We start from the raw sequence: 26364 nt of genomic DNA on the forward strand, positions 1-26364 counted from the left end.
TCTATCAGCTCGAACCTACCTACCCGACGCCACTTCGCAAATGATTATGTTATGATAACAAATGCCCACATACAGATTTGGCAGCGCCAATGGCAATCTTTTTGACAGTTAGTATGTCATAAACTTCAGCCTGCCGAGATGCGGAGTTATTGAATTTAATCGTTTGATCTTACACAAACAGTATTGCTTTGTGTTGACACATGCGTTGTGGATATATATGTATGTCAATATGAAACATATTTAAGTACAATGGAGTATATTGAAGTATACTGAAGTATATTAAAGTAAATAATTAAGGATTTTTAGGAATTCCAGGTAAGTTGTAGCGCCGCGAATGTATCCGTTTACTGATGAGTTTTCAATTGATTGTTACAACGGAAATTTGTATTTTTCTTCACCAATCATGTTTCTTCACAGACTCATTGTAATAAATAAAAAAATGGTACCCAAAAAAGCAAGTATTGGTAAAAAAAACTCCAAATCAAGGAATGTTATGGAAAAAAGAGCAAATGAAAAAAGCTTATGAAAGTGAGTTAGGCCTTGAGTCTGGAGAAAGCAGAACTTACGGCGCGGGTGTTGAGGCCGATGATATCAATATCATCGGCATACGCCAGCAGTTGTACACTCTTATAGAAGATGGTACCTTCTCTATTTAGTTCTGCAGCTCGAACTATTTTCTCCAAAAGCAGGTTGAAAAAGTCGCACGGGAATCGCCTTGTCTGAAACCTCGTTTGGTATCGAACGGCTCGGAGAGGTCCTTCCCGATTCTGACGGAGCTTTTGGTATTGCTCAACGTCAGCTTACACATGCGTATTAGTTTTGCGGGGATACCAAATTCAGACATCGCGGCATAAAGGCAGCTCCTTTTCTGGCTGTCGAAAGCAGCTTTGAAATCGACAAAGAGGTGGTGTGTGTCGATTTTCCTTTCACGGGTTCTTTCCAAGAATTGGCGCATGGTGCCAGGTCTAAAGCCACACTGATAAGGTCCAATTAGTTTGTTGACGGTGGGCTTTAATCTTTCACACAATACGCTAGATAGAACGTTATATGCGATGTTGAGGAGGCTAATCCCACGGTAGTTGGCGCAGATTGTGGGATCTCCTTTTTTATGGATTGGGCATAACACAATTAAATTCCAATTGCTGGGCATGCTTTCGTCCGACCATATTTTACAAAGAAGCTGATACATGCTCCTTATCAGTTCTTCGCCGCCGTGTTTGAATAGCTCGGCCGGCAATCCATCGGCCCCGCCGCTTTGTTGTTCTTCGGCTAATTGCTATTCGAACTTCTTCATGGTCGGGCAATGGAACGTTTGATCCATCATCATCGATTGGGGAATCGGGTTCGCCTTCTACTGGCGTTGTGCGTTCCCTGCCATTCAGCAGGCTGGCGAAGTGTTCCCTCCATAATTTTAGTATGCTCTGGGCATCGGTGACTAGATCACCTTTAGGGGTTCTACAAGACTATGCTCCGGTCTTGAAACGTTCTGTAAGTCGGCGCATCTTTTCGGAGAATTTTCGAGCATTACCCCTGTCGGCCAGCTCATCAAGCTCTTCGTACTCACGCATTTCGGCCTATTTCTTTTTCTGTCTACAAATGCGTCTCGCTTCCCTTCTTCAACTCTCGGTATTTATCCCATCCCGCATGTGTTGTGGACGATCGCAACATTGCGAGGTAGGCAGCCTGTTTTCTCTCCGCTGCGACACGGCACTCCTCGTCGTACCAGCTGTTCTTTTGCACTTTTCGAAAACCGATGGATTCGATTGCAGCTGTACGTGAGGAGTTTGAAATGCCGTCCCACAGTTCCCTTATACCGAGTTGTTGACGAGTGCTCTCAGAGAGCAGGAGTGCAAGCCGAGTAGACAATCGTTTAGCTGTATGTTGTGACTGCAGCTTCTCGACGTCGAACCTTCCTTGTGTTTGTTGGCGTGCGTTTTTTGCTGCACAGAGGCGGGTGCGAATCTTGGCTGCAGCAAGATAGTGGTCCGAGTCGATGTTAGGACCTCGGAGCGCACGCACATCTATAACAGTGAAGACGTGTCTTCCGTCTATCACAATGACCGATCTGGTTAGTAGTTTTCCGATCCGGAGACAGTCTGGTAGCTTGATGAATCTTCTTATGCTGGAATCTAGTACTACAGATAACCATATTTCGGGCCTCGGCGAAGTCGATCAGCCTCAACCCATTTGGGGATGTTTCCTCGTGGAGGCTGAATTTACCGACCGTAGTGCCAAAGATACCTTCTTTGCCCACCCTGGCGTTAAAATCGCCAAGCACGACTTCTCTTTCGTCGGGGCGTGGGCGCAAATCAGCGATATGTTGAAGAACCTCGCTTTGATGCGGATTGTGTCTAGACGTTCATTCACCAGAGTGAATGATAGTACTCGGCGACGGAATCTCTCTCCCACCACGAATCCCACACCAAACTTGCGCTCCTTTATACGGCCACTATAGTAAATGCCACAAGGACCTACTCGTATCTGTCCTTGTCCCGTCCATCGCATTTTTTGGACGGCGGTGATGTCAGCCTTTATGTTCACGAGGACATCAACCAGCTGGGCAGCGGCACCTTTCCAATTAAGGGACCGGAAATTCCAATCACAGTCCTTAATTCGTTTGCCATGGTCGTCATCAAAAGGAGGGTCTCTCATCCGAGGCTGTTGTTGATTTTTCATTGGTGTGTTTTTTTTTTACGTGGCGGATCCCAAACCCAGCGCACAACCCTACACTGGGTTGTTTCTCCTTCTCATTTTAGCTCGCCTTCAAACGGATGTTCTTAGGCTACCCAGAGGATACTTGGTCAAAGACCGGAAGTCGTGTGCTGCTTGAGTCATATGTAAAAGAATCGTTTCTGGCCACTCCCAAGTGAATGGCGATCAGAGAACTTTCCTCACTTGCGTGTACTTCTACACATGACTCCATCCTCCATAAAGCCTTAAATTTACAAAAAAAAAACGGCGGAAGCAAAGTTGTAGACCTAAGAATCCAACTCAAAATTTATATAAATCATTTAGTTTTGGGTGTTATAAACAACCATTATGTGAATCAAACTATTATATTCCGTGCAACATGTTGCGAGATTATAAATGTTTGTTTAAAAAATCTTCCGATACTCGAACTACTGTTCAAGTCTAAAAAATTTAAATTTAATATCATTGGTTTTAAATAACTTACAATATTCCAAACCAAGTACTGTGTCACGAAAAATACTCCAAGCTTTATCCTCAGCTAACGGCGAATCTGTTGGGATGGTCAGAACACATCCCTGTTTTACTAGTTCAAAAACCATATATAAGGAGTCTTCCAATGGATCATCTAACACTTCGAACAACTTTACAACGTTTGGATGATCTAATTTCTTTAGCACGGCAATTTCTCTATAAACTCTCTCTAATGGTGAAATTGGTTTAATTAGGCCACGCTTTGCCAATCCGGCTTGTCTTATTAATCGACGTTTCGAGAGAATTTTCATTGCGTAATGGGTTGAGTCCTCTTCAGAGTAAGCCAGTTTAACTAGCCCATATGAACCCTATAAATAAATTTAAAATATATCAAATATATTGTGGTTTAACTTATATTAAACATAAGTGATTTATTGAATTAAATAGTTTTTCTAAAATTTAAATTCACTCTTTGGTACAATAAATGTAATTTATACGAATATAATCTTGTATATTCAATGGAAATGCGAGGAAACTTAAAAACGCGAAAATCTTTTAGATTTTTTTTAACGTAATACTAAAAAAAAGGATCCATTCCATGTAAAGTAAATATTAATAAAGCAACATTACTTTACATGAGAGAAGGGAAAACGACAAGGTATACTATATGTACATACAGTACGGAAATAAAGTGTTTTGACAAGAGAAATATTATATAACGCTTTATTAGTTTTTTGGTTCGTAAAAGTAGTTTTTATATTAAATATCTTTCTAAGTTTATTATATACAGTTATACAGAAAATTTGAAATGATGTTTATGGACATTTCCACAAAAAGGTCCACCACGCGTGCAAAATTCAAACAGTTCCTTAAAACTTTTTGTTGATGAATAATAAATCTCAAATGTGTTTATTTTATAAATATAAAGGAATTTTTATTTTCTTCTAATTTTGAGCCGAAATATACAACGAATACACAAAATTTACAAAAATATGACTCTTTTGACCAAATATACCAACGTTTTTCCTTGTTATATTCCCTAATTCAAAGTAATAACGGGTGATTTTTTTGAGGTTAGGATTTTCATGCATTAGTATTTGACAGATCACGTGGGATTTCAGACATGGTGTCAAAGAGAAAGATGCTCAGTATGCTTTGACATTTCATCATGAATAGACTTACTAACGAGCAACGCTTGCAAATCATTGAATTTTATTACCAAAATCAGTGTTCGGTTCGAAATGTGTTTATCGACAAATTTTGTTCAGCGATGAGGCTCATTTCTGGTTGAATGGCTACGTAAATAAGCAAAATTGCCGCATTTGGGGTGAAGAGCAACCAGAAGCCGTTCAAGAACTGCCCATGCATCCCGAAAAATGCACTGTTTGGTGTGGTTTGTACGCTGGTGGAATCATTGGACCGTATTTTTTCAAAGATGCTGTTGGACGCAACGTTACGGTGAATGGCGATCGCTATCGTTCGATGCTAACAAACTTTTTGTTGCCAAAAATGGAAGAACTGAACTTGGTTGACATGTGGTTTCAACAAGATGGCGCTACATGCCACACAGCTCGCGATTCTATGGCCATTTTGAGGGAAAACTTCGGACAACAATTCATCTCAAGAAATGGACCCGTAAGTTGGCCACCAAGATCATGCGATTTAACGCCTTTAGACTATTTTTTGTGGGGCTACGTCAAGTCTAAAGTCTACAGAAATAAGCCAGCAACTATTCCAGCTTTGGAAGACAACATTTCCGAAGAAATTCGGGCTATTCCGGCCGAAATGCTCGAAAAAGTTGCCCAAAATTGGACTTTCCGAATGGACCACCTAAGACGCAGCCGCGGTCAACATTTAAATGAAATTATCTTCAAAAAGTAAATGTCATGAACCAATCTAACGTTTCAAATAAAGAACCGATGAGATTTTGCAAATTTTATGCGTTTTTTTTTTTTAAAAGTTATCAAGCTCTTAAAAAATCACCCTTTACTATGATGTTTTTATAATTTAAAAATCTTCTGCTGATAGTAACATAATGTTCAACAAGCAGACAGACTGAGTGGAGATCGAATAACGGTAGTTTTTTGTGTTTGCTTCTGCTTATATTCGTATGTCGCGTGCGTTACCGAAAAACATCATTTATTGTTCTCATTAGTGAACAAAGTGTTGAAGTGTAAATTGCTTTCAGACTAAAAGCAGATACATCATTTCACTTAAAAAAAGTAATAATTGGCTCTCGGCAAAAACGATTAATAAAATTTATTGGTGTTTGAAATTCGTCGCGTCCGTTACCGTAATCCTTAAATATTAAATAAAGTTGTAGAAATTGCACAAAATTATAATTTTATTGATGGCAAAAACGGCAAAAGAAACAAGAAAAGCAATAACAATGAAATATAGAGAGAAAATGAAAGAAAACGTCGAGAAATGGCAGGAATACAAGAAGAAAGAAGCAGAACGAAAGCAAGAGTACCGAAAAAGATTATCGCAAAAAATGAAAAGTGATAGCAATTTATTAGAAAAGAAGAAAGAAAAGGACCGAGTTAGGCAGCCAGTTTTGCGGCAAAAAAAGAGCATAAATAATATTGACAATTTGAATTGCGAAATTTACAGCTGTAAACAAACGATGGGAAAAGCAATTAAAAAAGTTGAGGCTGCGCTACCTAAAAACCTGAATAGAAAAATAGCTATCCTCAAATCTTTATGCAATATATATATTAAGCCAACAGAAACGATGAATGAAAATACAACCAAGTCATCAAAAAGCCAGATGCGCGAAAAATTAATTGAACAATTCTTTTTGCAAGATGGAATCAGCATTCAAGCTCCTGGGAGAAAGGATACAATGATAATCAATGGGAAAGTAGTCTCAAAACGTTTTATGCGTATGACCTTAACAGAAGCATATCAACTTTTCAAAGCCGAATATACCGAAGAAAAAGTCTGCAAAACTATTTTTATTCGTTCTAAGCCAACTTACATTCAGTTAATCAATAATTTACGACACAATATGTGTGTCTGTAAGTACCATGCAAATTTTATTTTTCTACTAGAAGGCTGTGCAAAGATTATACCGCAGATTCCTGCCAAAGCTTAATTATTTCTTACATCAGTTTGCTGCGACGTTATGAATAATAATTGTGACAGCTGTGTACGCGATATTAAAGACGATCTAGTTCCAATGCAGTTTATTAATAAATTTAATACGCAAATCAAATGGAAACAGTGGAGAAAAGTAGATGATCGCATAACTTTGAACTGCACTATTGGTCCATTAATCGACTTAATTCATGATATAGAGATTCTGCTACCAGCTTTTAAAATGCATTGTTTTGTTAAACGTCACCAACAAAATTACTTTGAATTTAAAAAAAAATGTAGCAGCTAATAAAATTGTTATGCAAGTTAATTTTGCTGAAAATTATCGCTTGACATTCCAGAACGAAGTTCAAGATGCCCACTTTAGTTATAGCCAAGTAACAGTGTTTACGTGCGTAGCTTGGGTTCTTGGTGAAACCAAGTTTTTTGCTGTTATCAGTGATAGATTGACCCACAGTAAATTCGACGTTTATTGCTTTATTTCCAAAATTATCAATATATTACAAAACCAGTACAAAGGAGTTACCAGCATTTATATTTTCTCTGATGGAAGCACTTCCCAATTCAAAAATAAATTTATTCTTTCTAGTATTCCAAGACTTGCAGCTGAATTTAATTGCGGAATCTTAGAGTGGATTTTTTTTGCCACTTCACATGGCAAAGGTGCTGTAGACGGAATAGGTGCCGTAGTTAAACGAAAAGTCTGGCAAATCGTTAAAGCAAGAAATATTGTTCTCGGTGATGCTTCATGCTTCTATGAATGTGCTAAGAACAATATTCATGGAGTTAACATTTTGTATATCTCTGGAACACAAATTGATAGTTTTTGTAATCAACTGTCAGAGTTCTGGCAAAATATTCCAAATATCAAAGGAGTTAAGAGTTTGCATTGGTTTTCATATTTCGACAGTAAATTTATTGTTTGCTCGGACCGCCTATTCATTAAAGAAAATAATTAAAATAATAACTTTCTTCTTAATTTTTAAGTCATTTTTATTATAATGTTACTTGAATTTTTAATTTACGTTATTGTTTTGCTTAATTTTCAATACAATTGAAGTGCTATAATGAAAAAATTGTATTTCTTTGTTCATGGAAGATTTTGTCGCGTCCGTATTTCTTCTATACTCATTTAAAAAAAACTAAGGGAAAATTAACATATTTCATAAACCTACGAATAACAGTCATCTGTTCGCATTTATTAATATATACATATATTTTTATATATATATAAATCCTTAATTTGCTGAATTTTGTATGTATATTTCTGAATGCGCCTCAAAAAAACTTATATTTTTTGTCGCGTCCGTATCACTTTATAATTGCTTATAACTACGTACTTATTTGTAGTAGAACCTTCTCGTATATATTAAAATCAAGTACTGCGTCAGCCCTTCAAAACAATGTCAATATATACAAACTTTTCCTTTGTCTTCTTTGTTTTGGACGCACTTAAAAGCGTACGAATGTTGCGTCCGTTACCGTGAAAATGCCCATATACAAAAGGAAACATATAAAATTCAGCAAACAAGGTACATTGGAAATGCCAAAATTTAAGTACATTAAAAATTTAATATGTCAAGAAAGTGTTTTGACATTGCACTTTAATAAAAGAAAAAGTGAAACAAAAAGCAAAAATTGCTAATTAATATTTTGTGTGGCTTCCCTTTGCAGCACACGCAACTTGCAGTAGGGTTTTCATTGAGTGCATTAGTTTCTCTGCGACGTAGTTATTGGGACTTTTCGCCACTCTTCCGATATTACAGTTTTTAGATCTGCCCGATTCTTGGGGCTCCGTTGAGATACTTTTGTTTTAAAATACACCCACAAATTTTCGACGAGGTTCATGTCTGGTAAAATTAAAATTTCGGTTTGTTGTCTTCAATTACAAAAATTACATTTTAACCATTAACCACTCCCTGTATTCACCTGATATGGCACTGTGCGACTTCTTCCGTTTCGAAAAAATGCATTTGCCCATGAAAAGAAAGCGTTATGCAGACGTAGAGGCCATTCAAAACGCTGGCACCAACATACTGGCAGCCGTACTGGCCAACAAGCTAAAACACTCGGTCGACATGCTTTTGGACCGTGCAAAAAGCTGTATTGAAGCAGAAAAAGACTATTTTGATTAAAAAAAATAGATTTTGCTGAAAAAATCATTTGTTCTTTTGTTTAAAGTCTTGTTTACTTTGGAACGCAAGTTGTACATGCAGATAATTATATTCGTATTTTATACAATCGACATATAAGTAACAACCAAAATTAGAAAGTAACATAGACATATTTGTGTATAAATAATAACGATCAAATTCCACAAATATACAAAAACTTCCATGTATACTTAAAGTGCACGTCATTCGTACTGTAAAATAATATACATACATATGTACATACTACGCCATACAAATGCTGAAATGTTTTCAAAAAATGACGTACTAAGTTAACTGAATGAACAGTATTTTCTGCGAAACTATATAATTTTGCACTTTCCAAAAACCAATGGTTTCGATTGCAGCTGTACATAAGGAGTTTGAAATGCCGTCCCACAGTTCCCTTATACCGAGTTGTTGACGAGTGCTCTCAGAGAGCAGGAGTGCAAGCCGAGTAGAAAATCGTTCGGCTGTCTGTTGTGATTGCAGCTTCTCGACGTCGAACCTTCCTTGTGTTTGTTGGCGTGCGTTTTTTGCTGCACAGAGGCGGGTGCGAATCTTGGCTGCAGCAAGATAGTGGTCCGAGTCGATGTTAGGACCTCGGAGCGCACGCACATCTATAACAGTGGAGACGTGTCTTCCGTCTATCACAATGACCGATCTGGTTAGTAGTTTTTCGATTCGGAGACAGCCTGAATAGCTTGATGAATCTTCTTATGCTGGAATCTAGTACTACAGATAACCATATTTCGGGCCTCGGCGAAGTCGATCAGCCTCAACCCATTTGGGGATGTTTCCTCGTGGAGGCTGAATTTACCGACCGTAGTGCCAAAGATACCTTCTTTGCCCACCCTGGCGTTAAAATCGCCAAGCACGACTTCTCTTTCGTCGGGGCGTGGGCGCAAATCAGCGATATGTTGAAGAACCTCGCTTTGATGCGGATTGTGTCTAGACGTTCATTCACCGGAGTGAATGATAGTACTCGGCGACGGAGTCTCTCTCCCACCACGAATCCCACACCAAACTTGCGCTACTTTATATGGCCACTATAGTAAATGCCACAAGAACCTACTCGTCTTTGTCCTTGCCCCGTCCATCGCATTTCTTGGACGGCGGTGATGTCAGCCTTTATTTTCACGAGGACGTCAAGCATCTGGGCAGCGGCACCTCTAATCCGAGGCTGGTTGAAACTTTTCATTGGTGTGTTTTTTTTTACGTGGCGGGTCCCAAACCCAGCGCACAACCCTATACTGGGATGTTTCGCCTTCTCACTTTAGCTCGCCTTCAAACGGATGTTCTTAGGCTACCCAGAGGATACTTGGTTAAAGACCGGAAGTCGTAAGCTGCTTGAGTCATATGTAAAAGAATTGTTTCTGGCCAGTCCCAAGTGAATGGCGATCAGAGAACTTTCCTCACTTGCGTGAACTTCTACACATGGCTCCATCCTCCCTTATCACAAGCGCAAAATTGTACAAGCTCCGATACAAAACAAAAGATCAAGTAGCCGTAATAGTCAAACAGTTTGTTCTTAATTACGAAAATTTCAATTTAGCTTGGGAAGCTCTGAAGGCTCGTTACGATAACGAAAGAATATTAGTCAACAAACAAGTGACAATATTAACCCATTTCCAACCGCGCTGCCAAAATTTTAAAATTTTTTTATTTAAGGTACATTTTTAGATTAATTACGGCCCCCTGATTCCAAATCTGTCATCAAAAAATTTCTACCTCTTCCCGTTTCCCGATATGTCAAAAATTAAATTGTTCGATTAATCGAACACTGGCGGTGAACACATACCATAAAATCCCATACAAATGCGAAATGTCAATTTTTCCCGCCAAAAGAGAGCGAGTGTTTCAGAAGAAAAGACTTGTTTTGTGCCTCCTTATCATATTACATTTTAATAGTTTTTCGAAAAATAAATGGTGAGAATCTATTAGAATATAAGTAGTTTCGTTTAATGTGTAATTCCGAGTGTTTGTATTGTTCCTCGATTCCAGAATTGCAAAATGGCACGTTCAAAGAAAACAACAACGAGGGAGATTGAAGATATTCTAGAGAATTGGAGCGATGACGAAAATCCGGTTCAGTGTATCAACGTACTCCCACCCAATGTACATGAACTATCCGATTCTAAGAACCAGATAACCCTTTGTCGCTGGCAAGATAATAAGGAGGTCACCATTGCTACAAACCATGATCAGATTCTGCCACTCTATCCTGTTCGGCGTTGGCAACTAAAACTTCTAAGAAGAGCCTGGGAGAAAATGGGAAATTTGTCAACGTGGATCAACCTGCTGTGCTTCACAATTATAACAAAGGAATGGGTGGCGTTGATCTCCACGACAATGCCATTCAAAATGATCGAGTAAACATCCGTGGAAAGAAATGGTACTGGCCACTTTGGATAAACACCCTAAATTCTTCCACTGTGAATGCATGGAAATTGCATTGTTTGGTCGCGAAATATAAGAATGAGAAGCCAATGAGCCAAAAACAATTCAAGTCGTCAGTCACTGAGTCTCTTTTGTAGACCGATGAAAAAGAAGTATTGGAGGTGGATGAAGATCTGCAGTTTCAAAGGCCACGCAACTTACCAAATGTGGTTGGTGAACACCTCATCGTCCGTCAACCTCAATTGAAATGTCGTCGATGTCAATTGAAAGGCTGTGGAAAACCAACAGTTTGGATGTGTGAAAAATGTGCCAAGCATATGCACTCGAAGTGTTTCAAAGATTTCCATGAAATACTATCTAAATAATCAAAAATAGCCAATATTCAATAAACATTTGTTTTTACTGAAATAATATTGTCTATTCATTTATATTACGATATGTTGTTATATTACGATATGTTGTATGTGATGACCGCCACTGTTCGATTAATCGAACATCTATTTTGAGTAATACCTGTGCCATCCATGTTTTGTCAGGTGTTGATTTTTTTATTGTAAAAAAATATTTGGTTCTTTGCCTATAAGACCTCATGTTTATTTTTTTAGTTTTATTTATTTACATATTTTTAATATAATTTACAAAAAAGGTCTACCGGCAAGGCATTTTTCAACCCCTCCCCCAATCAAATTAAGGGGGAGTTGGGGGTTGGTAAATATAGTTTTCAAATAGCCAAAATATCAAAGTAATATATGATACTCACTATCGTCCTGATATCATTTACCTTCACAGCTAAAACAATTATTCAAAATAGACAACTTTGCTGTTCGATTAATCGAACACCAGTTGGAAATGGGTTAATGAATTTACCAAAATTTCAGAAAGAAACAAGTGAAGAATTCATAAAACTTCAATCCACTTTCTCAAATTTTCAAATTGCTTATCCGTTCTATCGACTCAGAATATTCCCTAAGACAATTGGGATCTCATTCTTGTAAATATATGCACATCTGCATTACCAGAAAAATCGTTATTTTTGTGGGAGCAATCGCTCCCACCACGAAGAAAGTCCCCAACGTGGCAACAAATGAAATATTTCTTAAATTCCAATATGAAATTACGGAAAGGGTAGATAAAAAAACGGTCAGAACTAAAAACGTTCAACACGATCTAAATCGAAGATTCATTAGACCACAAGCTAGTAACAACAACAATTTAAATAGAAGCTTTTTTAAAAATCAATCGTTCACATCCGGACAATATAAACAAACGTCATGCGAACTGTGTAAAGGAGGGCACACGAGGAAATCTTGCGAAAAGTTTAAAAAATTAAATATTAACGAAGGAAATAACCCCCGTCCAAATATTCTGCTAGGCCTTATACCTCAAATTATACTAGAAGGTGTTTAAAAAATTTCAAACACCTCAAAATACCATATTCGGTTGGATTTTTAGTTCACAATTAAGGAAACTTTGGGAGTTAGAAGAACTTCCCCCCATTTCAATTACAACCCCTGAAGATCAGTAATGAGAAGACTTTTACAAAGCCAAAACTAATAAATCAGGAAATGATCGGTATGTCGTACGACTACCACAAAAACAACAATTTCCAAATACACTCGCCATAGGTCACTCTTGCACCTCTGCAATACGAGGTGTGTTCAAAAAGTATCGCGAATTTTGTGTTTTTTCAAAAATTATTTATTTATTCATGAATATATATTTTGTCCCCTTCAAAGTAATCCCCATGAGATATTATACACTTGTGCCAACGGTTTTTCCAATCTTCGAAGCACTTCAAAAAATTTTTTTTTATCTTCTTCAGCTCCTCCTTCGATGCCGTCTTTATCTCGTCAAGAGAAGCGTAACGTCGTTCTTTCGTGGGCCTCTTCAGTTTAGGGAACAAGAAAAAGTCACAGGGGGCCAGATCTGGGGAAAACGGTGGCTGCGGCATCATTAGTGTGTTGTTTTTGGCCAAAAAGTCGCGCACAAGCAACGATGTGTGAGCAGGGGCGTTATCGTGGTGCAAAAGCCAATTTTTGTTCTTCCACAAATCCGGGCGTTTCTGGCGGGTTGCTTCGCGCAAATTGCGCATAACTTGCAGGTAATATTCCTTATTGACTCATGATGCATCAAGCCACTGCAATCGAAGAAAACTCTCAGTTACGATTCGCGATAATTTTTGAACACACCTCGTACATCAGTTTCCAAGTATGGAAAAAAAATCTGCTTAGAAAAGGTGAGCTTAAACAAGTTTGTAATGGTGTCTTACAAGAATACCTCCGTTTAGATCACATGGAGGAAGTAAGCCCAAGCGAAAAAATCATTAAAGGATAATACTGCTCATTATACTTGCCACATCATGAAGTAGTGAAGTCAGACAACAAAACAACAAAAGTTAGAGTTGTCTTCAATGCTTCAAGATTCACCAGCTCGGGGAGTTCCCTTTTTTTTATTAACTTTCCTATTATTTATTGAATCTACCCTACTTAAGAGCCTAACAATAAGTTTGCGAATCTTAAACTACTCACTTAATTTACACCCTACATGGGTGATTATTTTTTAAACTATGCCTAAAGTATATTACTTCTGGGCTGGTAAGTCGTTTCTACGTAATCGTGAGCTCCTTTTCACACGTAATAGCGATCTTGCTAGTTAGTTTGGGTGAACCGAAAGTTTCAATGCATACTACGCGCTTCGTTGCTCTATTTCAGTTCGTACGTCTGGAATTCTTAATTCGCGTTGGATGTTCTCATTTCGGATATACCACGGTGCTCCGGTGATTGTACGAAGAATTTTTGATTGCGCACGACGAAGAATTTCGATGTTGCTGCTACTCGCGTTGCCCCACAGCTCACACCCATAGGTCCAGATTGGTTTTAAAACAGTGTTGTATATAATGATTTTATACTCCAGACTCAGGGCTGAGCGAGAGTTAATAAGCCGGTGCAAAGGACATGCCTTTAACTTAAGGTAAGTCCTTTTAGCCTCTATGTGGTTTCGCCAAGTAAGTCGCCTATCCAGATGGACCCCTAGGTAAGTAACATGATTGCTTTGTGGTATTTGTATGTTGTTCAGTGTCAAAGGCGAACAGCTGCTCTTGTTTAGGGTAAATGTAACGTGCTTACATTTTTGCTCGTTAACCTTTATCCTCCAGTTTGCGAGCCAGTTGGCCACAGCTTCGATATGATTTCCTAGCAGCGCATTTGCATGAATTGGGCACATGGAGCGGCTGATTATTGCAGTGTCATCGGCAAAAGTAGACATAGTCAAGCGGTCGCTTACTGGGATATCTGAAGTGTATAAAACATATAGCATTGGGCCAAGAACACTGCCTTGTGGTACACCAGCTTCAATCGTTTGGGTCATAAAGGTAGGACTTAAACAGTTCGTGGGTGTTTTGCGGGAGTAGCGTTTTTATTTTGTACATAAGACCATCTAACCATACTCGATCAGAAGCCTGTGCGACATCAAGAAATATTGCAGAACAATATAACAAGCTGATGGGCCTATAGGAGGATGGCTGCGTTTTGTCCTTTCCAGGCTTAGGTATCATCACTATAGTTGACTTTTTCCATTGTTGAGGAAAGTGAGCTTGTTTTGTGATTGCATTGAAAAACATACAGATACAGATTATAGCACAATTTGGTAGCTCAATGATCATTTTTGGAGTAATTAAGTCGTGCCCAGGAGCTTTTCTTGGTTTCAATTTCTCCATAATTATTTTTGATATCTCTTCAGGTACGAATTTCACTGGCTCAGATTCCATCAAATAGGGTACGGTTGGAAGTGTAAAGTCATTAGTTTCTGGGTTTGGCTGGAAGACATTTTTTAGATGAGCAGCGAAAGTTGCTGACTTTTCTGCATCACTCCGAGCCCATTTGCCATTATTGTCACGTATTGGCATTTCACACTCTATTGGCGCACTTAGAGTTTGATGTGCTTTCCACAACGGGTGCTTTGTACTAGTCGGTGACAGCTTTTGAATATACTGGTACTGCGCACGCTGTTCCTCGCTTCTGAGGGCTCTCGTCAGTGCATGTGTGGCCGCTTTCAACAGTTGTTTTGAGGCTGGTGATCTATGAACCTGACACTCCCTTCGTAGGCGTCGTTTTTGTACTACGAGTATTTCAATTTCCCTATTAGTTAAGCTATGCTTTTTGTTTTCCATATAACCTTTTTGAGGAGTTGAAATTTTGGCGGCTGTTATAATGGTTGATTCGAATGCTGCGATGGTATTTTCAATACCGACCGGTGTATCTGAATTTGGTTCGAGTTCTATGTGTGTGCTGATGTATTTTTTGTACTTTAACCAGTTTGTAGCTTTTGACGTGAGCATATAAGGTAGCTCTTTATAGTGTGACTGATGCCGCAAAGTGAAGAGAACTGGTGAGTGGTCTGATGAGAGGTCTGCTCTTGTTTCTGCAGTAATAAGGCTGTGAGGAATTTTCCTAGTTACTGCGAAGTCAATTAAATCTGGCAGCTTATTCGGGTCTGTCGGCCAATATGCAGGCTTTCCAGGAGACACGTAGTCCAGTTTGTTTCTTTTACATATAAGGGCGTTATATAATTGCTTGCCTTTAGGATTACATAACCGGGAACCCCAGTGAGGGTGTTTCGCGTTATAATCACCTGCAGCAAGAAAGCACTCTCCCAGCGAGCTGAAGAAATCTATAAATTGCTTTTCTGCAATCGGGAAACGTGGGGGACAATAAACGGCGGACAAAGTAATGTCACCTTGCTTTGTCTGCACGCATATTGATGTTGCTTGCAGATAATTCTCAGCAGTTCCAGTTAAAGAATGGTGTTTAATGCGACTCCTGATTAAGATACCAGTTCCACCATGCGCCTTTCCATCTGGATGGTTCGTACGATAGAAGTTATATCCCGATACATTAAGGTTGTATTTATTACCATTTGCATTCCATAAAATAATTTTAAGCGGGCTCATTATTTTGAACTTTGATTAGCAAGCAGTTGCAGCAATGTGTTTTGATTTCGCATGAGTTCTTGCATTGTATTCTGCATGAATGTTATGAAGTTCATCATGCTATGTTGCATTGACGCTATCATTGCTTCGATATTCGATTAACTACCAGATTGAACGTAGGGCTGCTGTTCTTGCGGCTCAATAAGACTCGCTGTTGCTGTAGTTATGGGTTTTCCTAGGCCTGACGTTTGCAAACGATACGCCCGTGACGGTTTTTGATGGAGCTGTCAGCGGATTCATATTGGAGGATACAACGTTCGGTACATTATGATTGCGTTCGGAGACTACACGTTGGTTGATCCGATTTTTTAGCTCCTTGTAGACTGGACATCCTCTGTAGTTTGCTGTGTGGTTTCCACCGCAGTTTCCACACTTTTTTACATTTGGGTCTTTTTTGTTAGACGTGCAAGTGGCAGAATCATGCAACTCTCCACAGATTCTGCGTAGACAGATGGTTCGCCGTGTGACAGAAACAGCTGATAAGCACTTCAGATATGCGAAGGAGAATTTTTCCGCAAAATAAATTGAGTGTTTTTTCTTTTATTAGATCCTTTTGTTTTGTTTTATAATTCTATGATTTTACAATCAAACATTTATGGATTCCAAACACCAATGCACCAAGCAAATTGTAGTGCGCGAGGTGCCATCGATGATGAGGATCTCCAGCGAGTCTGCCTGTAAGCTTTCACAGCCTGGAATTCACGTAAGTTAACACAAATTGAGGAGCACACTCGGAATGGAATGCGATATAGACCAGTTTTCGTACACGACAGAAACCATATCCGCATTATCCGCCATAACAAACGAGACAAATTTTATTCTCAATGGTAGGTCTTTTCGATCCCGTAGGATGGCTTTCGCCAACAAGTGAAAGCTCTTCGCTTAGAAAAGCCAGTTTGCTATTAATCTGAAAGACATTTTGCAGATACAAATACCACGGTGGGTAAACTATTACCCCGAATACAAAGTGGAACTACACGGCTTCTGTGACGCCTCTGAAAAGGCATATTGTGCCACTATCTATGTGCGCACACAAAGCGACACCGCAACCACAAGCCACCTAAGGACTCTACCGAAAAGAAACTACACACAATTTTTTATTTGTAACTTAACGGATTTTATTAATTTTTGCCTGTAACTTTTTTTAATAACAAATAGAAGAGTTTTTATCCACGTTTAATTAAAACTAGTAAAAAAAATTATTCTCTTAATTTATGCGCGAATTTTTTGTTTAATTCCCTTCATTAAATTCTGCACACCTTCTTTTGTGACGGCTCGACTTGCTTTAAGCCAGTTTTTTTTTAAATTCGTTGACGTTTTCGGCAACTCGATGATCCTTTTTCAAATTCCGTTTGACAATTGCCCAATACTTCTCTATCGGACGAAATTCTGGAGCGTTTGGAGGGTTCTCCTCTTTTTTAACAAAATTGACATTGTTATCCTTCAACAAAGCCAAAGTGGAATGAGCATTGTGCACTGTGGCTAAATCAGGCCAAAATATTGTTGACACGATGTGTTTTTTATAAAATGGTATTAGGCGACGGTTTAGACAGTCCTTCTTATAAATGTCGGCCGATATAGTACCCTTTGTGAAAAAAGGAGTGGTCTTAAGGCCACAAGAGCAAATAGCCTGCCAGATGAGTATTTTCTCGCCAAATTTTTCTATTTGAATTGTTGACACTGACTGCTCGACAGTACCATCTTTTTGTTTTGTATAGAATTGGGGACCTGGTAATGTTCTTGAGTCCATTTTTACGTATGTTTCATCGTCCATTATAACACACTCAACAGAATCTTTTAGCAAACGTTCGTAAAACTTCCATAGTCTTGTTTTCCCAATTTTTATTTGTCGTTGACTTTTTTTGGGAATCTTTTGTTTTTTACAAGTTTTTAAGTTATTCCGTTGCTTCACTTTTTGAATCATTGTAGCACTGGTTTTAGCTTTTTTCGCCAAATCGCGCACAGACATTGATTTGTTTTGGTTTATTAAGGCCAACACCTTTGCTTCAAGATTTGGATCACTAGGGCCTTTTTTTCGCCCACTTTTTAATAAATCCTTAAGAGAACAGGTTTCACTGAACTTTATTATAATATTTTTTACAGCATTTTCACTGACTTTAAACCGTTTTGCAAGCTTTCTGTATGAAATCCTTTTTTCAGTGCAGTAATTGTGCACAATTTGCTTACGCACATGCTCTTTGATTCGACCCATCGCGAAAATTAAATAACAATTTACGGAGAAAAAAAACAATAGAAGCAGAACTGATCACACTTTCTAACGGTACTTACCGCAATGTGATCAACCGGCTAGTTCGTGAGAAATATTGAAAGTGTTCAGTTTCTTTTCGGTACAGTCCTTACTTGCGGCTAAAGCAAAAGTCGCACCTCTAAAAACGATAAGTCTACCACGACTTGAACTCTGTGGCGCTCTACTACTAGCTAAGCTAGTTTCCATGGCAAAATACAAATTTTATCTACGGTCGGATTCCGAAATAGTTCTAGCCTGGATTGAAAAGTGACCACACTAGAGGAAAGCATATATTTCTATCTCGAGATATAGGGAAACTTCCCCCTATATTAAATAAAACTGTAGAAGATCGGTATTGTGACGACTTCTATAAAGCCACAACTACTCGATGAAATAATGGCCGAGAATTGGCAGCAAAAACACATAAGGCAAGTTGGTGGGAATCGATTGTACAACTTGAACATTCCATTTCAAAAATGACTCTCATCTAGCAGCCCTAACCCCAGGGTATGCTTTCAACGGTGCACTCATTCTAGACATACCTGAGCCAGGCGTGGAGTGCTTACCTTAATAAGCCGATCAAAAAAAAATTGCATTAATCGCTATTAATACAGAAAAGGCAAATAATAAATAAATCACACAATAAATTGATAAAAAAAAATCGCAAATATAATAAGTCGTCAGTAAAATTAACTAAACATGCAAAATAAAGTTACTTATCTCAAGCACCTACACGCATATTAAAACTCATATCAAACGAAAAGCCGTTTTCTACACAAAGTTGTAAATATGGATCAAATAGAACTTCGTTACCAAATATTCGACGGTCGCCATGCTACTCCACCAGCGGTACGCCGATATACATTCAATCGTATATGCACACGTGCGATATTAGGCAAAACATTCGCCTAGGGGAGCCAGGATGTTTAAATGAGCTAAGCCTCCCCCTACCATACTACTATTTTCGGGAAAAACTGGCGCATCCTAGTATAATACACCACACACACAAGATTTCACCAGCCAACCACACCTCCCACTACTAAACACCAAAAAGGATGATCACCACATATCGAACGAGACAAAAAAGGAATTAAATTAAAATCTTTGAAGTTGGTTTGTAAAAATATATAGACTTTCTTAATATTAATTATATTGTATATTAAACTACTCAAGTGTTCCCAGTACTTTTATTTCAAATGTGCGTGACAACCAGTTATAAGGGTAAAAACAGAGATATAGTACATATGTATGTACATATCTACTTGTTACGAAAATATTCAGAGTCTTTTCCGCTATTTTGTCATATTTATAATCTTTGAGTTGTTGGTTTCTAAAAAACTGGTGAAATATAAAATGAGGTAACATTACATTAATATAATAATTTTACCTCAAATTGGTCTGCTTTGAATTATTAGTCGACAACTTACCATGGTTGCCACTGAAAACGGTGTCGCATAGTTGCAGGATTGTTGCATAACAAATTGCATGTAAAAATGCACAGCTCTTCTAAGATATTGCTATTTCGCGATATCGCCATATGTTTGCGACTTTAAATGAGTACCACTATTAAAATGGCGTTAGGCATAAGGTACTTAGAAAAGTTCTTTGCAGTCTAATGTACTGACAACATTATTATATTTTAAAATGATAGGTAATTATAAAGAAAACAAAAGCAAAAATGAGACCAAGTGTTCAAAAATCAATATATTTGTACCAAAAGTCCCCACTTAGTCGGGGTGCACCAATACATTTAGCTTTTTTATAATAATATAATATTGGGTTGTCAAAAAAGTCTTGCGGTATTTTTATTGATTTTTTTTTTTTATTGAAATTTAAATGAATTTTTGATTACTCATGCCCAGCACTTGACCGATGCTACGGCTGATACTATGCCGGTCTCTTTCGACCAATTCAGCGATTTTATCGCAATTTTCGACGACAGGCCTTCCGGAGCGTGGCGCATCTTCGACCACCTCTACACCAGAACGAAAACGTTGAAACCATCGGAAATGATACTGTATCGGGTCCATAAACTGCACACATTTTATTGGCGGCTTGAGATGCATTTTTGCCTTTATCGTAATAGTACTGTAAAATGGTGGGGTGCAATAAAGCCATACGCAATAAAGCCATAAGGCAATAAAGCCATATCGCTTTATTTCCAATGGGAAAGAGAAATAAAGCCATACAAAAAATTTTACAAATGAGAAATAAAGCCATATCTTGTAATAGGCGAATTTACAAATTCTTTTCGCGTAGAACTCCTTTTAGCGTGGGCGGCCTTCGGCCGCGCTTTAAAAAAAAATAACTCTAGTCGGTCCAACACTGGGGTGTATCAAATTCTTTTCACGTTGAACTCCTTTTTGCGTGGGCGGCCTTCGGCCGCGCTTCAAAAAAAATAACTCTAGTCGGTCCAACACTGGGGTGTATCAAATTCTTTTCGCGTAGAACTCCTTTTAGCGTGGGCGGCCTTCGGCCGCGCTTCAAAAAGAATAACTCTAGTCGGTCCAACACTGGGGTGTATCAAATTCTTTTCGCGTAGAACTCCGGGCGCCGCGCCCCGCTGACCTCATCTTCGCGCTAATGCAGATATATTTATTTCCTGTATACTTACATGCGCGTTAATTGCCTAATATTAATTATTAGGAGTTGTTTGTATCCACATTGCGGAACAATACTGAAAGTGGCGTCTATCAAATAGGGCTGGTAATTTTTGTCTCACCAGCAACGCTAAACATTAACTGAAACCCCTAAGCTAAGAAAGAAACAAATTTGAAAGCGAAATAAAGCCATATGGCTTAATTAACAATTGCAATTGGAAACAAAGCCATATAGGATTTATGGCTTTATTACCAAAATAATATGGCTTTATTACCAATATGGCTTTATTGCGTATGGCCTTATTGCACCCCACCCTGTAAAATATGCCGTATTTTCTCTTTATTTTGCTCCAGGTTTGCGACGCTATAACTCACGAACGACTTAAAAGAAACGACAATCAATCAAACACGTGTTAGTGCGTGAAATAAGCTTTCCAAAAAGGTATAGCATGACCCGATGTGAAACTAGAACTACGCGCTTTCAGCGCCAACTAGCGAAAATACCGCAAGACTTTTTTGACAACCCAATATGAAAAATTTCTCACCAGGTGACGTGTATATCAATTTAGTCTCCCTCCTAAGGTAAAATAAAATTGTGTAGTTCGTCATCATTTAGTTTTACAAACCAACTATTTGGTCCTTCGAACAAATCTTAAGCCCTGGTATTATTAAAAATACAGGCAAGAAAAATACAGATTGACGTATCTGTAGTAGGAAGTATTTCGCCAAGTTAAAAATTATTAAAAAACAACACCAAAATATCATAAAGTAAAATCCGAGATGTCGAGCACTGCAGATTTATCACAACAACAAAAGGAAGGCGATCTACGCGTAGAAGACACTCTTCTTTAGACACCACATACGCCGACTTAACAACAGCGCGTCAGTCGTCTTCTTTTCGTAAGGTGGCGCCAATTCGAGATATCAAGTGTAGCCAGGTCCTTTTCCACCTGATATCTTCAACCGAGTGGAGGTCTATCTCTTCTTCTGCTCCCATATGGACGAGATGGCTGTGCCATCGTTGCCGCTGTTACTATGTTAATGTCGTCGTATAACTCAGCTCATCGTTTCATCGACTGCGATATTCGCCGTTGTCAATGCCCAAAGGGCCATAAACCTTCTGCAGAACCTTTCTCTCGAAAACTCATAGCCGACTGATCAGATGTTGTCATTGTTCCTGCCACTGCATCATATAGCAGGAAAGGGATGGTAAATGGCTTGTAGAGTTTGTTCTTTGTTCGTCGAGGGAGGACTTAACTTCTCAATTGCCTACTCAGTACGAAGCAGCACCTGTTAGCAAGAGTTATTCTGCGTTGAATTTCTAACAGGGTTGGTATTAATACTAGTTCCAAGATAGAGGAAATTATCTGCAACTTCGAAGTTATGACTGTCAACAGTAAGGTGGGAGCCAAGTCGCGAGTGCGACGACTGTTTATTTGATGACAGGAGATTTTTCATCTTGCCCTCATTGACTACCAAACTGTCTGAAGAAAGCAAAACTAACGGCGCTGTTGTTGAGGGTAATGATATCAATAAGATTGGCGTACGCCAGCAGCAGTACACTCTGCAGAAAAGATTGTCAGAAACTTTTTCATTGTCTGCAGAGCGGAAGTTTCCTCTATGGTTGTCCTGACGCTTTCAATGCTTTAGAAGTTCGAGTCTTCATTGGCTATGATACCTCTACGTTGTAAAGAGGGTTTGGTAGTAACACTATAACTGTTTTGAAGTGCTCCCTGCATGGAAGCTTATTTCTATGTTTTTTTCATTATTTTATCGAACATAAAATTAAAAACAAAAATCCAAAAAATATTTGATATCAGTATCTTTACCTAAACTGTATACCGCATGCATTTTGAACGTTCAGTTTTAGGCAAATTTCGCAAGCTTGAAATTATTGTAGTTAGTAGCAAAGAATTTAGAATATCATGGTTTGATTTTCGCGATAGCACATTCTTGAATGAAATTCACGATATTTTCTAAAATCTTTATTACGAGCTTCTTATGCTTCCTCCGATAGTTGGCCAATAAGCAAAACAGCATTGTCAATAATCTTCGGTCCGTGTATAAAGTATTTATGCACAGTGGGAGGTGTAATGATTGATGGATCACCTTTTCCGCTCTCACCAAATAGCTTCATCCAAAATTTTTATTAAAAAAATTCATTCACTTCACATCAAGTGGTTATCAAGTTCGTAACTTATTGTTTCACAAAGTATAGAATATAAAACTTTTAGTTTAAAAGCGCAAGGAACGTTAGAAGTTATTTCTGAACATAGGTAGATAAAATTTCAACTTTAACAATATGATCGCGAAAAAAAAGGTAGCCAAAAACGGAATCGTGTTGGTTGGATGGATGTCGATCCAGAGAGTGGTTTTTTCATGTTGTCTGTCCTTTTGTAATTTGGTTCGGCGAAAGTACTTGATGGTGTGTGATGTCATTGTGTGTGTGTTTGACCGTGTGTTAAAGGGCGAGTAACCAATGATGATGAGTGTGGGGAATGTGGCGTACCCATGTTGCATATATAGATGTGGTGAGGAGCAGAAAGGGGAAGGCTGATACTCATATAGCCATCCTGGTTCCCCAGGCAAATATTTAGCCTAGTAACCGCTGAAGTTGTTGCAGCGTGGCTACCACGTTGCTGAGACGGCGGGTTGGTGGCCTAGTACGGTGCCGCCGTGTCGCGTTGTGCGGATGCAAGTCGTCCTGAGGGGTTATTGGCTTTCGCGGTTGCGTGGGGCAGAGTGTCGCTCGGTCTCGGGGCTGATGATGCGGTGCAGCATAGTGTGGTGCGGAAGCATACACATTTGGCACACATAGCCGTACGCACACTCCTGTGTTGTATGAGTAGGCGACAGGCAACTCAGGCAATGGCCATGTGCCCAGGCAACCTGCTGGCGTTGCTGAGGTGGCATCCCTTTAAATATGCCGCAGTGCGGCAACCTGTGAGAACGACAACACAGAGGACATCGGATGCGAGGTAGCTCATTTTGTTGCGACGTCGGGGTTGCTCGGGTTGCACTGCGTGCGCGGTTGACGGCGTTGTTGCCGTGATCGTTCGCGGCGCTGGTGTTGGGGCAGCCCCAGGACGTGGACCGTGGACAGCCGAACGGACGTTTGGCATTGGTGCTGTTGCCGCATCGATATCCATTATTAGCCATGGAAGACATTATTGTAATTATATATTTGTGAAATATATTGGTGAACTAACGTTGCCATGTGGTGTGGCATGAGTGGGTCGCCATGCGGATCGACCCTTTAAGTTATTTTGTTGGTTTAGTAAATTATTATTTGTAGTATATTTTGCGGTTTTTTCTCGGTTTATTGTTTACGGTTTATATATTGGTTTTTTCGGCTGTTGGCAAAAAGCATAGTTTAACGACTGGCCTGGTTAATGTTCCAGTCTGCGTGCGGAGATCGACTATGACTCGAATATGACCGTCGGAGCTATAGTAAAGCTTCTCTATGCGGCCAAGCCGCCATTCGGTAGGGGGGACGGACAATCAACATTGATCAAGACACAATCTCCAAGCTGAGACGCTTTTTCTGGTGTTTTCCACCGGTACCTTCTGTTTAGGTCCTTTAAGTAATCTTCTTTCCATCGGCGTCTGTTTAATAAGGAGAGCGTCTCCACGCCAGGCTCAGGTGTGGCCAGAATGGGCGCTAAAATTTAATAAGATACTGCACTCGGTTTTCATCTTCGCCTATTCAGAGCAACTCTGAATCGGCATTAGAAATAAAAAAGGAAAATATCGATAATTTTTGGAGTGGTCTCAATCGGCTCATGACGCCATAGTAGGTTCTGACGATTCAGAACTATCACAAACTTTGAAACAATCGCTTACGCAATGTATGAAAACTGCTTAGACCAGTATGAACAAACAAAAGCTATGATCTCCGATCAATTAAAGCTAATAAAATCAATTGCACCTTCTCCACATCCGAGAGTAGAGCTGCAACAATATCAAGAGGCAAGTTAAGGCATCCACCTCAAGGTGCCCGCATGTGACACAGAAACATTTTATGGATGTTATGAAGAACGGCCGTCCTTCCGGGACATGTTTACAGCCGTTTACATCAACCATCCACCAATAACAAAAGCACAAAAATTGTATCACCTCCGATACAAGAGAAAAGGTCAAGCAGGCGTCATAATAAAACAGTTCACTCTTAATGACGATAATTTCAATTTGGCTTGGGAAGCTCTAAAAGCGAGATATGAAAACGAAAGAATACTGGTCGATAAACAAATAACGACACTAATGAACTTGCCAAAAATTAAGAAAGAAACAAGTGTAGAATTCATCAAACTAGAATCCACTGTTTCAAATTGTTTGTCGATTCTATTGACACTAAATATTCCCACAGACAATTGGGACCCTATTCTGGTAAACATATGTACCGCAGCACTACCAGAAAATTCGTTACTTTTGTGGGAGCAATCGCTCTTCTCGAGAAGAAAGTGCCCAACGAAAAGAAAAGAAAGATTTTCTCACCAATATGAAATTGCGGAAAGGTTAGAAGAAAAAATAATCAAAACTAAGAACATTAAACACGACCAAATTAGAAGCTTCAATAGACCCCAAGCTAGAAGCAACAAAAATTTAAACAAAAGGTTTCACAAAACGCACTCGTTCATGTCCAAACAGAAAAAACACACGTCATGCGAACTATGCACAAGAGGGCATAAGCTTAAACCAAAATTCGAAAAATAGCCAAAAGACACCATGTTGCTCAAAGGTACAAAAAGTTCAAACGCTGCACAGCGAAACACAAAGTGGACTAGGTGCAGAACCAGTTTCCACTATACCACCTCAAGTTGGGGACAAATACTTTAATTCACAATTAAGGAAATTGCAAAAGTTAAGGAAACTTCCAATAACAAACAAAACTATAAAAGATCAGTATTGTTAGCACTTCTCGACCAAATAATGGCCGGTACGTCGTACGACTACCACTAGAGCCACAATTTTCCAATACTCCACAAATTGGTATAAAAAACAAAGTAAGGGTTACACCTGACAGTCCAAATTATTAAAAGCACATACAACTTTTCGGCCCCGCAGGATGGCTTTCGCCAATAATGGAAATAAAAACAATTCTGAACAAATCCTAGAGCGGTGGCGGGCTACTAAACGCCAAATTAGTGCATACATAAAATATAACACAGTTGTATCAAAAATTAGAAAAATTGACATTTTTCATATATTTTCAAAAATGAATAAAATCTCAAATGTGAGTTAAGGGATCACCATACTCCCAATGCGATAAAGTGACGCACTTACACTTAAACAAAGCAAAGGTCGCTCTTATCAAATCTATCCAAGCATCTATACGAGTACAAACGTGTATATATACACATTCGCTAACATACGAATCCGCGTCAACTCGATCGCCAACGCCGGCAAAAAACTCTCGGAATTGGAATCTCGCCGTCCCGGATTATACAAAAAGTATAAGTATAATTACGAACTATATATATTGTTACGAATTTACTCCTTGCTAGTTTTACTTTACTGGGTTCGTATCTCTGGATTGACAAATGAAACCAAAAGCCGTTTAATTCACTTCAACAAAATCTCTTTATTTTACAACTCGTCTACACTATATCAGTTTACTCTTAGCACTGGATGATTACGTTGGCGCTGCCACGGCTTATATAGCCACGCACTTCTCGCTGATGCCGAGAGAACATTGCGTCTGGAAATTACAAGAACATA

General features: G+C 38.9%; 2 protein-coding genes across 10 annotated transcripts in view; one reads left to right on the forward strand and one right to left on the reverse strand.

Annotated features, from left to right (window-relative positions):
* Positions 1–26364, forward strand: part of LOC105231136 (ubiquitin-conjugating enzyme E2 G1) — a 539049-nt gene that overhangs the window by 265919 nt on the left and 246766 nt on the right. The window lies entirely within an intron of this gene.
* LOC105225614 (calcium/calmodulin-dependent protein kinase kinase 2) overlaps positions 1–26364 on the reverse strand; it is a 215268-nt gene that overhangs the window by 83706 nt on the left and 105198 nt on the right. For all 7 annotated transcript variants that reach the window (XM_049450018.1, XM_049450020.1, XM_049450016.1 and 4 more), the window contains one exon: positions 3176–3530. In XM_049450018.1, the coding sequence (XP_049305975.1) occupies positions 3176–3530 (355 nt within the window). The remainder of the gene's footprint in view (positions 1–3175; positions 3531–26364) is intronic.

The sequence above is a fragment of the Bactrocera dorsalis genome, chromosome 2 (assembly GCF_023373825.1).
Source record: "Bactrocera dorsalis isolate Fly_Bdor chromosome 2, ASM2337382v1, whole genome shotgun sequence".
Taxonomy (NCBI): domain Eukaryota; kingdom Metazoa; phylum Arthropoda; class Insecta; order Diptera; family Tephritidae; genus Bactrocera; species Bactrocera dorsalis.